The sequence below is a fragment of the Stylophora pistillata genome, chromosome 10, assembly GCF_964205215.1.
Source record: "Stylophora pistillata chromosome 10, jaStyPist1.2, whole genome shotgun sequence".
Taxonomy (NCBI): Eukaryota; Metazoa; Cnidaria; class Anthozoa; order Scleractinia; family Pocilloporidae; genus Stylophora; species Stylophora pistillata.
This window is the reverse complement of record NC_142528.1, coordinates 18534001-18546864: the sequence shown is the minus strand read 5'-3', so window position 1 is coordinate 18546864 and position 12864 is coordinate 18534001. Positions and strand designations below refer to the sequence as shown.

The 12864-nt window shown below is 37.8% G+C and overlaps 2 protein-coding genes and 2 pseudogenes across 3 annotated transcripts in view; 2 read left to right on the top strand and 2 right to left on the bottom strand.

Annotated features, from left to right (window-relative positions):
• Position 1: 1 nt before the first annotated feature.
• On the bottom strand, positions 2–2138 carry LOC148722104 (uncharacterized; annotated as a pseudogene).
• Positions 2139–4719: 2581 nt separating this feature from the next.
• On the top strand, positions 4720–6198 carry LOC148722103 (somatostatin receptor type 4-like; annotated as a pseudogene).
• A 165-nt stretch (positions 6199–6363) lies between these two features.
• Positions 6364–11617, top strand: LOC111321912 (allatostatin-A receptor). The gene is made up of 2 exons (XM_022924910.2): positions 6364–6527; positions 9243–11617. Exon 2 carries the CDS (start codon positions 9269–9271, stop codon positions 10247–10249), a length of 981 nt encoding a protein of 326 aa, XP_022780645.2. The 5' UTR covers positions 6364–6527; positions 9243–9268; the 3' UTR covers positions 10250–11617.
• The window catches only part of LOC111321911 (uncharacterized), a 5404-nt gene continuing 2922 nt past the window's right edge, over positions 10383–12864 (bottom strand). For both annotated transcript variants that reach the window (XM_022924907.2, XM_022924909.2), the window contains exon 2: positions 10383–12864. This exon is cut by the window's right edge. The gene's annotated coding sequence lies outside the window, so the exon portion shown is untranslated.

Sequence of the window (12864 nt, the reverse complement as noted above, 5' to 3'; positions counted from 1 at the left end):
ATTGAAAACGCAAACAGTGTGAAGTTTATTATTTGCCTTTGGTCCGATAAACCAAACAGGCAATCCAACTAGCTTACGCAAATCGTGTAATTTATTCCAGTATATTATTATTCGATCTAGAGAAAAGAAATTAAATACATTTGAGAAACTGAACCGGATCTATCGATACATAAACACACGAGTCAAACTATTAGCTAGAATTGCAACACGGATAACTTACTTCTGTGGCGATGTTAAGTAGGATTGTTTCACGGTATACAAGTCAGCAACAGATATAACAGATCAGGGTATAACAGAATACGGGTCAGCGCGACAGGTCAGCAAAACATGAAGGTCACTTCGAATCTAAACATCTGAACTGAAAGCAGACTTATTCACGTGGCTTCATTGCGAAACTTAGTGTCAGTCAAAGTCAATCAGGAAATCAAGTTAATAATTCATTGTATTAACGAAACAGCCTTTAAATTGTATCGATCAGAATAGTACAACAAATGCAACTTAACCTTTACAACAGTAAGGAAAAAAATACATAGGAATCTCAAAAAAGTAGTTCTAAACAGCTGCGCTAACTTGAAAACGTAACCTTTGAACAGATAACAAGCTTGATACTACAAACAGCCATTAGCTAAGGATTTTCCAGCATGATTTACCAGAAAATTATTTGTCCACAGTTGGTCAATGTTTTAAAACCGTACGTACCTAACCAAGGCAGAAAACACAATTTCACTACAAAAATTATATTATCAGTCTGTTTTAAATCAGCTTGTATCTGCCATCACGATGGTCTTCCTTTAGTCACAAGGCATATTACACAATATCCATTTCCCAATAATCTGATGCAAGTATTGCACTGAACTCCTCTCTAAGTTCAGGAAATGACTGATAAGTCGAGGATAGCTCCAACACAGTATTACAAGTGTGGGCAATTGGTCGGCGACCCAAACCAGATAAGTTGGTAAAATTTACTTGGATTGCATCAAAAAGCATTAACTCAGACCCACTGATAAACCTTACAGACTTTGATAATTTCTGAGGCGTGTCAAGGCCCTCAATATACCGTTTGAGAAACTTAAGGCTATCCCTTTTCCCCATCACTCTCAGGGTTTGCCTCTAGACAACTAAGGATTTTGCTTGTGGATCGTATTAACAATTCATACCTTTTGGAAATTGCTACAAAATCAGGAAAATTAGGAAGAAGTGTTGAAACTACTAGTATCCTTCCAGCAGTCTGCAATATACTGTGGCTTCTGCAGCAGCTCCTTATGGGCTATTTCTTCAATAACTTGACTAACATTCTCGGAATTTACCATAATTCGACAGTCATAGTTATTAAAGACTTCGAAAAGCTGGGAAATTTCATCTTCATCATCCCACTTCATATCACCAGCGAGGCACTTGTCAATCAAACATTTTTCATCTACTGCAATGTAATTTCTAATGGATTGAGTCAGCATAGCACTAGTTACTGCAGATCCCCTCAAAAAAGACAGGCAAGGAACGTTTGAGACAGAAGGACTGGTAGGTATTGACAGGTTAAATATCCTTTCACCAAAATTCTGCCAACAGCAACCCATTCATCCCTTTGATAGTCATGTCTTACAAATGGTACGCGCTCATTTTCTCCAACAAAAAGGGAATCATATGTTTCTTTCCAAAAAAGAGAGAAAACATCTCTAAGCAACCCAACACCTCTGCCCACTTCTTCAACTCCCCTAGCATCAATAACAATTATCTCTATGTCCTGACTCATTATTAATGGATCTCGGAATAAGTCAATCAAATCCTTCTTAATATTTAGCCTGTGCACTTGGATGATACGTTTTGGTGGCAGTTGAGGTACAGGTACTGATACAGACACAGGTACATGCTCAAATACATAAACAATATCAGAGTTACTGCCTCTCTCTATATCATTTAACTCTGTATTTTTACGTGATGTTTCTGCTTCAGTTGGAAATGGTACACAACAAGGTTGTGCAGCATCCTGGCAGGGGTGGGGCACCACAGGTGGATCTGGCCTCCCATCACTCTCCGCAAATGAAAGCAACACAGAGCTTCTTTGTGCTCCACTAACACTAAAAGGAAATAGTAACTTGTCACAAACCCATAAAAAACAAAGTGAACTAAGTGGCAATGATTTAACAGACTATGAAGGGTTCAAATGAATAAAGGCTGATAGTTTCTAAAGAAACTGTTTGGGGCTGCGTTTGGTGGGACACATTTGGCATCGGGCACGAGCGCATTTAAAATTGCCTGGTTGGTCATTAATCTGAAAAGAACTTCTGACCAAAAAAATTGCCTATGTTTTTGTATTGCCTATAGATGTATTGTTCAGGCCCCACGAAACAGGTAGTAGTAGTAGTAGTAGTAGTAGTAGTAGTAGTAGTAGTAGTGTTGAATATATCAACAAAGTTGAAATGGTAAATTGGCCCCCGTTACGATTAGAAAAGCTGACGTTTTGAGCGTTAGCCTTTCGTCGGAGCGAATAGGGGAATTATGGGTTGTGTGTGCTTTTAAAGGCAGAAAAAGGAGCTACGTGATTGGTAGGAACATGGCAACGAGAAAAACTCGAATAAATTAGGGGAATGAAAAGCGTTGGTTGATACCTGTGGGATTTAGACTGCCGGTTTGAAAGATGAGCTTTTGTTCAAGAGTTTTCCGGCTTTCTGTGCTACCTAAGTGTAAGGAAAGACCGCAGATTGCCATGTGTTGCTTAGAGTGGTTAGGTAAATTAAAATGTCTAGCGACTGGTTTCGATGTGTCCTTGTCATTCCTCTCCACGTCGCGAAGGTGTTCTCGGAATCGGTCACCTAGTCTTCTGCCTGTTTCGCCGATGTAAATCTTTTTGCAATAAGTGCAAGTTATGCAATAGATTACATTGGCGGAGGTGCACGTAAAGTGATCCGTGATCTTAATGGATCGTTTGGGTCCCGATATTTTCTCAGTGTTGTGAATGAAAGGACACATTTGGCATCGTGCACGAGCGCATTTAAAATTGCCTGGTTGGTCATTAATCTGAAAAGAACTTCTGACCAAAAAAATTGCCTATGTTTTTGTATTGTCTATAGATGTATTGTTCAGGCCCCACGAAACAGGTAGTAGTAGTAGTAGTAGTAGTAGTAGTAGTAGTAGTAGTAGTAGTAGTAGTTCTTTATTTAATGTGACACCACACTTAGCTACAAGCTACTTTCCAGGAATAAAGGCGGATAGTTTCGAAAGAAACTGTTTGGGGCTGCGTTGGTGGGAGTAACGAAATAATTTGGATGTATCAACAAGGTTGAAGTGGTAAATTGGCCACCGTAACGATTACAAAAGCTGACGTTTCGAGCGTTAGCCCTTCGTCGGTTAGCGTTAGCCCTTCGTCGGAGCGTTAGCCCTTCGCTCCGACGAAGGGCTAATGCTCGAAACGTCAGCTTTTGTAATCGTTACGGTGGCCAATTTATCACTTCAACTTTGTTGATATATCCAAAATACTTTCCAGGAAGCCCACAACAACATATTAAATAAAAAATTACAACCTACATCAAGAATTATGTACATTAAGTAAAATATTATTATAAAAAGGATATCGCAAATTTAAATATATATTTGTATACATGTGTAGTAAAACAGAGATAAAAAAACTAAAAGCTAAAAATTTAAAATTTTAGGCGACGGATATTGTAAAGAAACGTTCTTGTGCCACCCTTTGCGCGCATAGCATTTGGTAGAGCGTTCCAAGTCTTAGCAGCAATCGACACGACGACACGACGGTATCGGAAGTTGTAATCAAAGGCAGAGAAAGTAAAGCACAGCAAATTGCTGATCAAGTCGTTCACTGGTCTTCCGAGAACAAAATGAAGCTTAATAGCGATAAATGTAAGGAGTTAAGGATTTCATTTGCTAGAAATCAGACGGAGTTTTCTCCAGTCATTGTCAATGGTAAAGGGCTTGAGGTTGTCCAGCATGCAAAATTACTCGGCGTAACAATTTCAAGCAATTTATCGTGGAATGAACACATAAACAACGTTGTTAAGAAGGCCTCAAAGCGACTTTATTTTTTGGTTCAGCTAAAGCGTGCAAAGGTAGCCTTTAAAGATCTCGTGCTTTTCTACGTGGCCTGTATTAGATCTATATTAACGTACGCGACTCCTGTTTTCTATCATGCATTACCTATATATTTGCAGCAGGAGTTAGAGCGCGTTCAAAAAAGAGCTTTCTCTATTATAAGCTCAGGCCAAGACTATCACGAGATTTTAGAGGCTGCCGGCATTCCACCGATCATGGCTTATATGGAAGACATTTGCCGCAATCTCTTTAGCAACATTATCGGAAAAGATAATCACGGGCTTCGTGAATTGTTGCCTTGTGCCAACCATCCAAAGCACAATTTAAGACGTAACAGGCGTTTCGAAATCCCCCGGTGGAGGACAAACCGTTTTAAAAACACCTTCATGATGGCCTCCACCATTAAATATAACAACAACAGTTAATTTAACGATCGTTTCCTAGAAACCTATGTAGATAATGTAAATATAGCTTTTAAATATAGATAGGTTTTAGCTCATAGATTTTTTAATTGTTATAATTTTGAATATTCTTGTATACGTTATATAATATATTTATTTAATTACATTATTGTAATATACGCAATTCAGCCGCAAGGCTGCTAGGTATATTTAAATAAACTATCTATCTAACTATCTATCTATCTATCTCATAACGAAATGACTTAAGACCATGCTTGGCACTGTTAACCTTAGGTAAGGAAAGCAAGTTAGTGCCTCTTAAATTATAATCAGTCCTCCTTGGTTTAACTAAGTCAGCAATAGGTCTGGGAGTCTTATATAGAAAGTAGTTATTGACCGTTAGCAACATGTCTTGAATCCTACGACTCTTCAGTGTCGTATGCGAGCCGATCAGATTGTTCATTCTTGTCAGTTGGACGCTAGCTCTCATTTGGGCTAGTCTTGGTTTCTTCATAACTACTTATATAAAGCAATCCAAACAGTGTGGACATCAATGGCCAAAAAAGATTTACGCTAAGATTTATACAGTAGGATGATCGCTTGTAACTGGGATATTACCTATGGGAATAATGGGGTCATTATATTACAAAATAATATACCGTCTGTGGTTCACTAAAGAAAAGGCCACGGAAGGCACCCAAAAGTTGCGGTATAGAAATCGAGTGACAAAGATGGTGATAGCTGTGACAATCATTTATGTGCTCTGCTGGGGACCAGTGAACTTATCATTTACTTCCTTGGATTTCTTGGTGTATTTACGTTGGAGGCCATTCATCGTGGAGTTGCCTTCGCTCTTGTTGTGTTTAACTCTTGTGTTAACCCTGTTGTTTATAGTTTTCAAAGCAATCAGTTCAGAACACATCTCTTGTCTTTGATTCGCTGTAGAAGACGTTTTAATAGAGCGGTACATCCAGTCAATAGATCCAAAGACTGTGCTCTTGACTAATCTTATCTACCTTCTTCGTTCTAAAAGTTGACTACAGTACTACAGGGACATAATGGGGCACCAGACAGGGCATGCTACTCCTGCAAACAGAGGTTCCTGGAGGACAGGAGATTAAATCACTTTAATTTGTATGAGTAGGTGAACACAGGTAACTCAAACTGCATTTTAATGCTGAGCTCAAGACGCGCCTTGTAAACAGCAGTAATATCACCTTGCCGATATCATGCTCAATCTTAAAGAATCAGGATTAGCCAGCTTTGGATGAGATGTTTGCACCTATGTCATCGAGAAGTGAGGAATTTTTTTTTAATTAATTGTTAATCAGTTTTTCACCTCATCCGTCAGTAGAATTTTAATCTGAAGTCATGCAAGAAATTTCTTACCATACGTCGAGATGTAGGCTCCTATCAGCCCGATATTGGCAGTTAATTGTTCGGGATCATGTCATATTACATACATATATATTTGCACGGCCTGTTTACCCGAAACTATTTTGTCTGTTCTTCATGTCTCGGACAATGCTGAAACAGTTTTAGATATTTAAAAAAAATACTTTTTGGAAATGTCAGTTTAAAATTCAAATTTTCCTTCAGTTAGAGTATGAGTGGTCAGCACTTCTATTTTAAATTTATGTTTAAAACAACGGGTAATACCAATATCTATAACTAACGCTTCATTAATTAGGAGTGACATGTTTTGAAGTAAAAGCACTGAAAGACAGCTTCCTTCCTGGGTAAATCGTTGAGCTCGTCAGATAATTCTATTAGTTGGTGAGCCCTTACGTCAGCCAGTTACAATACAAAAAGATATTGCGACTTAATTGTTTACCAAACAAATTATTGATACACCTGACAAGGTCACAAGCAGGTGCGTCGGTTGGATCTTGGCAAATCAAGGATATAATAACGATAATGTCTACTGAATAGTCTGGGTTCGACGTTTCCATCTTTTTCTTAAGTATAAATAAAGCGGCATATACACAGTCCACTCGAGTGTTCCACGGACGTTTGGCGCGAGTGTACTGTAGCAGCTTCTCGAGGTGCACAAGGAATGCTCAACGGGCCAAGCTTTGTGTAAGTATCTGCAATTTCGTTAAAATTGCTCTTGAGTACATATGGACAGCCTAACTTACCTGCTGTACGTTTCTAAGTTAAAACAACTATCAGAAAGTACAAGTACGACTTGCTTTTCGGGCAGCAAAAGGAAAATCACAATTATCTGACACCCAAATTCATTGCAGTCATTTTACTGTGGTAGTTTTAATCCAAATATCAAGATACTCCTTTAATTCGCATTGTCAGGACAAAATACAATGGTGATGGAGAAGGTCAGTGCAACGAACGCGATGTCAGTAACTTAAAATGGAAGGCCGGAAGCTCCAAATTGTTTCCACGCACGGATTAAGTCCTTATGTCTTAAAACGCTTTCGTGATAATAATAATAAGCCGCCCAAATTAATTTTTTCGCCGGGTTTGTGGTAGAATATTTGAATAACTATTAGTGTAAAATCCTCTTTCGTTTGTTGACCTATTATTTATTTGCCAAGCAGACGTGCGCTTTCCTTTAAAAAGACAACGTCAGCCGACAAAATGTGTACAGTTGATTAAAATCCGTTTTCAGCTTGGCGTTCAACGGATAACGTGGCAATTTATAAGGGTTCAGTCAATTATCTTGAGTAAAGACCCATCCATCTGTTGGTATTGCATTTGAAAAGGACAATGAATAAGTTGATTTATTTAGCCTGCTAAGTCGAGAGAAACTTCCCCTAAGTAAATTCATTGAAGAATGAGATGTCTCTATTCGCATCGATGCCGGATAGGTTGCTAATTTTGTTATAACGCACTCTAGAACTAACCTTACAGGCATATCATAAACTATGTCACTCAGACTGGAAAAACAAAAAGAAAGTAATTAAAATTAGAAAATGGATTAAAACTTAGTGACAAGCTACCTAAAAACCCTGCCGGGTGATTTCATTGAACTGCAACATAATTCTGGATAAATAATAATATTACCATTTACAAAACATTTCACTTCAGTGGTGGCAATTTTGACCAAAGTCACACCTAAAGAATGGCGAGAAGCCAAACAGCTGTAATTGTCAGAGTCATTGTTGTAGCCAACCTGAAATAACAAATTGGATGTTCATGTAACTATGGATGTTTCGTTCAGTCGAAAGTAATGTGGGAGAAAATAAACTTGGACTCAGCCAGCACAATCACTTGCAATAATGGTGTTTTAATTTTAATCCGTGACAATTATGATTTGTCGGTAACCCTGTTTTTTCATCCAATAACTCCACTAATATTTTCTTTGTTCCGCCGAAATCCTTCTAATGAAGTAAACTAAAACCTCAACAACAGCGGCAGATTGTGTTTTTGTGTCATCTTTATTACAGAAATCGTTTTAATAGTTCCATAGAGAACCTTAACCTGATTATTACTAGAAGACATTGTTGTTATATTTGTGGCATTTTTCGCAATGTTGTACAACCAGAGCCGTGATTGCGGCCTATTTTATGTTTTGTTTCTTGTGGGCAAATGTTTTTTTTTTAAAAAAAATTGATTTTCCGTGATGTTCTTAGCTCATAAAAGTTGGCCGTTTTCCTCGCAAATGTCCATTTTTGCTTGTTGCTTCTCTGAACCCAACTGCTCAGGGCGTGTGATTCAGCGGTGAGTATATACCTCCTATCTTAAGGTTTCCTTCATTGGCTCTTTCAATGTGTTTTTCTGAAAAAAGGTCAAATCAAACAATACTTTTCGTGTATTGGATAATTTTTCGCCCGTTCACTCTGTAATAAATGTTATTATAAATGTATAAATGTATAAATGCCGAGTTCTTGAAATACTCATTGTAGCCTTGTGTAGCCGTGATAAGAGAAACTAACCGTGATTAAAGTCCGTCCTCTGGTTTGATTTCCGTCTCTGCCTGCAATACCATGCCATAAGTCTTCTTCTTTCTTCAAGTTAAAGCTTAGCTAATGTATATTGAAAACTACTGCGGTATCGTCTCTTTGAGTTCCTGTTTCCAGCTCCTTGCGTCTTTCCTTGAAAAAAGACCATACCATTCACCCTTTCTCTTTCTGATTTACCCAAAGAATTTCCCAAAGCATCAAAGAGTAAGAAATGAATGATGCATAAAATATCACAAAGTGACACGTAAGGTAAAGCTATCCTGTAGACACAAGGATGAATACAAATGTATTGAATGACTAAAGGTAGGATTTATTTGACAGGCACTACTTATTTTAATCCGCGAAATTTCGTCATCACAAATTTTTATAACTATACTCTCAGTTGGATTAGTTTGACGATGGATGCAACAACAACGATCGCACATTTAGACGGCAACATTTATCCGCCTCTGAACCCAAAATTTGTACAAGACACAACTTGAGAAAAGGGAATTGCAACTTACGAAATGTCGCCAATGAGCTATCATAAAATAATTGAGGTAGTCAACGCGATCCTATTGGTGCAAAGCTGTGTTCAAGTTAAATAGGAATCAGATGCAAAAACTATCGTGGCGTTTTACAATCATACCCTCTTTTGAGAAAAACCTTTAGGAATCAAATTCAGTTGGGTGAATACTCACAACGACACCTCTAAAAATTCGTTCCGCACGCCTTGGAACAAAACGCCATGACCTTCAAGATCAGATGACCTATATACTGTTTCTCCTTTACGTGATTCCTGTTTCGATTTCATTGACTTACAGCCATCATGACGCTCCTTCCTTTCAGTTACAAAGATTTGGTTATTTAACCTGTTTACGTCTATTTTTCGTAGGTAGCAAAATCAAGAAAGTCAGGAACATGTTGTCGTCGCTGTACATTGGGTTTTCAGTGCTGTTTTCAGTGTTGGTGATATTCAACCTAGTTGGCAACACTTTAGTGATCTTGGTAGTACTACGTAACAGGTCCATGAAGACACCCACCAACTACCTCCTCGTAAACCTTGCAAGCGCCGACATTGTGGTCGCCATTTTTATTGGTATCCAATTCATAGTAACACCAACTTTTACCCACCCCCAAGGAACATTAGGATCCGTGCTCTGTAAGATAGTAACAGGTGGTACACCAGGCTGGGTTGGTGCAGTCGCCTCAGTGTTTTCGCTGGTGGCCATATCAATTGAACGTTACTGGGCTGTTCTGCATCCCCACAGTCAGAAAATTAAACTCACAAAGACAAAAATAGTCCTACTCGCCCTTCTTTCCTGGATGGCGTCTCTCACATGGGCTATACCAGGATTTTTGGCTACCACATACATAAAAGAGTTTAAAGGGTGCGCACACAGCTTTTCCAAACCAGTCTATGCTAAGCTCTACACTGTTGGGTGGTCTGTGGTGGCAGGTGTTATTCCTATCAGCATCATGACTGCTTTATATTCCAAGGTGGTTTACCGTCTTTGGTTTGTGAACGCCGCCGCAACGGAAAGTACCCAGCGTGCCCTACTGCGATACAGAAAACGCGTCACCAAGATGGTCATATTCGTGACAGTTGTGTATGTGTTGTGTTGGGTCCCCGAGCTGTTAATTTACTTTTTGGGTTTCACTGGTACAATCACATTACAGCCATTTCACCATGCTATTGCGTCTGCTTTGATTGTTTTCAACTCCAGTATTAACCCAACCGTTTACAGTCTGCAGAGCAGTAAGTTTAGAAAGCATCTGGGCGAATTAATTTGCTGCAAAGGAAGAAACATGGTAACTCCTTTCAACAATAGTGGCTTTACAATTGATGGCAAAACAGACGCCATGGAAATGGAACGCAACGTGCCTTCGACTGTCGAGTGACTAAGTGGGCGAGGGAGTGAGTCTGTGAGTAAAGGAGTGGGAAAGAAAGTGAGTGAGTGGAGAGGGGAGTAAGTGAGTGAGCGAAGGGGTGTGTGAGTAACCCTGTTTACGTTAAACCATGAGATACAACGTCTTCCAGTGAAATATTTTAATCTGAGACGACTATTAGCGATTGTAGATTGAATGAAAACTCTTTGTACTTTTGAATTTATGAACCCTTAGTGAGAAAGAATCACAGGGTACTATACATCCAATCAAAGCTTATCCTGATATAAGGTAATTATGGTTTTATCACCTGAGTTGATAATGTAAATTAACCACTGTAAAGAGTTTCCAAGCTGATGTTCCGGCGTCAGCTCTTCGCTATTCACTCAAACGAAGGGCTAACGCTCTAAGCGTCAGCTTTGAAACTATTTACGGGGGCCAATTTACATTAGCAACTCAGTTAATAAAACGAAGATTACATTGTTATACTCCCCCACCGACACAGCACCAGTTTCTTTAGAAACTTACCCCCCTTCTCCTTATGTACATAATTTGAATTCATATGTAATCTTTTTCAGAGTCAGTCAATTAAAGCTATTACTAACCTTACTATAACTTAGTAAGGATAAAAATGCAAATAAAATACATTACAATCATTTTTGTAAAACATCTTACTATAGAATTGCACTCACATTTTTCCTACTGAAACAATAGCATACAGAGAACTATAGATTTATATAATGATACGATCGTGATTAGCCCCTGATTGATGCAGTTCTTAATTATTTGTTAATTAGAATTCTTACACGAGGTTACTTTTTCTTTCTATAGCCTCAGGCAAAGATATCAATATTTGGTGTATACATTACTGTTAAGATCTAATCAACTTTAAGAAGATTTAAAAAATAACTTATGATATTAATCTCACACTCATGCATAGGCTGTTTGATCTGCTAAATGAATATAATTATTAAATGTGCTTGCAGGCGTTGATCATAATTAAAAAATGTAAGAGCATAATAGATGATACCTTTTAATTATGCTACAGTTTTGAAAAATGCCTTATAATTATTATATGTTTTACACTGAGCAGTTACTGGCAATGCTTTATGCCTGGCATACAACACGAAATGTCATATCAAGAAAACAGTATATTGTAGGACCTTCTTTTTCCTAGTTTTAAAAAGTAGAAATGAATATGAATAATAACATCATACAGTCTTTGCTACACTTTCCTATTTGTTCATAACATTTGGCTTTATGCCTGGCTTATACCATGAATCATCATATTAAGAAAAGAATACATTTTAAGACCTCCTTTTTCCTAGTTTTAGAAAGTATACCTGAATGTGAATAATAAAGTGTAGGGGTTTCATTACTGTTTCCAGCTGGAGGATGACTGGTTTTCACAGGCAGGCAAAACTTTTTTAACTGAACTTCTCTCTAGGCTAAACTTTTCTCTAGATGGCCAAACCAGGTGGGCAAATCCATCCTCACAGCCAGTCAATTTTCCCAGTGCCCAGCCCTTAAGGTGGCTGAACACAGTTTTCGCACACGCTTTTGCTGATGCAATTCAGTGTGTACACAAGGATTGTAAAAAACATACAAACATTCTGTCAGTAAAGCAGTCATTTTATTTACTCAGCAAGTACCTGTGCCTGCTCCATCTGTGCTATTTTTCTCTATAGTTGGCGCAGTGTATTGAGGGCTTTAATCTTTTATTACAAAGATATGTTAGAAAAGTTAACAGTGCAAAGAACACAGTAATTCTCTGCTTTTTGATTGTTACTGAAAGAACCCAGTTAAATGTAGCACATGTGTGGTAGGTCAAAAAATTGTGATTGAATGGAAAATTTCTTTCTTGGAAATATGTCTATTTCTTGAAATCCACTCAATAGAATTTCACAAAATTTGGCATGGAAATAGTTTAGGAAATAAGTAGCTGGAGTATTGAAAAAAAATTGAACTTTAACAAAGGATATTCTAGATATTTCAGTGAACCCTCAGCAAGGTATAATTAAAGATCTATCTGTTAAATTATTAGCAAAATGGTGTTGACTTGTGAGTATCATTACAAGCTTGTTGCGTGCAAATTATAAAGAAAATCTAATGACTAGATTTCTACAAATAAACAAAACCGATTTTAAAAGCCAATTTATATTTGTTCATGTTGCCATACAACACATACGTCAGTTTAACTATCCAATAAACAAAGTTTGTGTTGTTAACTTGCTTGCTGCCATTTTTGGCGACCGAGGGATCAAGGGTTTTAGAGAAAAAGATGAATGAAACAGGTATCAAAAACTGTGTTCAGCCACCTTAATGAAATTCCTGAAAGTCATACATTCTTTGCTACATTTTGCTATTTGTTTATGATCTTTGACTGGAAGCCTCTAACTGCAATTAGAACCATGCTTTAGTTCAAGCAGAGTTTAGAGCAACTCTAGTCATTGAAAGGGAACTGGAGCTTGGACAAAATCATGAGCTAGAGTTGTGAACAAAAACAAAAACGATATTTGCTGTGAATGAATTTGTCTAATTTCTTCTTGATAATAACAAGACAAAGTCTGCCACTAGTTTATCATTTAAACTGACACAGACATGCAACTTAGTATGTATAAAGACCAATT

Excerpts from the sequence above, each read along its gene's own strand:
- LOC111321912 (XM_022924910.2), top strand. The coding sequence starts at position 9,269 with ATGTTGTCGTCGCTGTACATTGGGTTTTCAGTGCTGTTTTCAGTGTTG.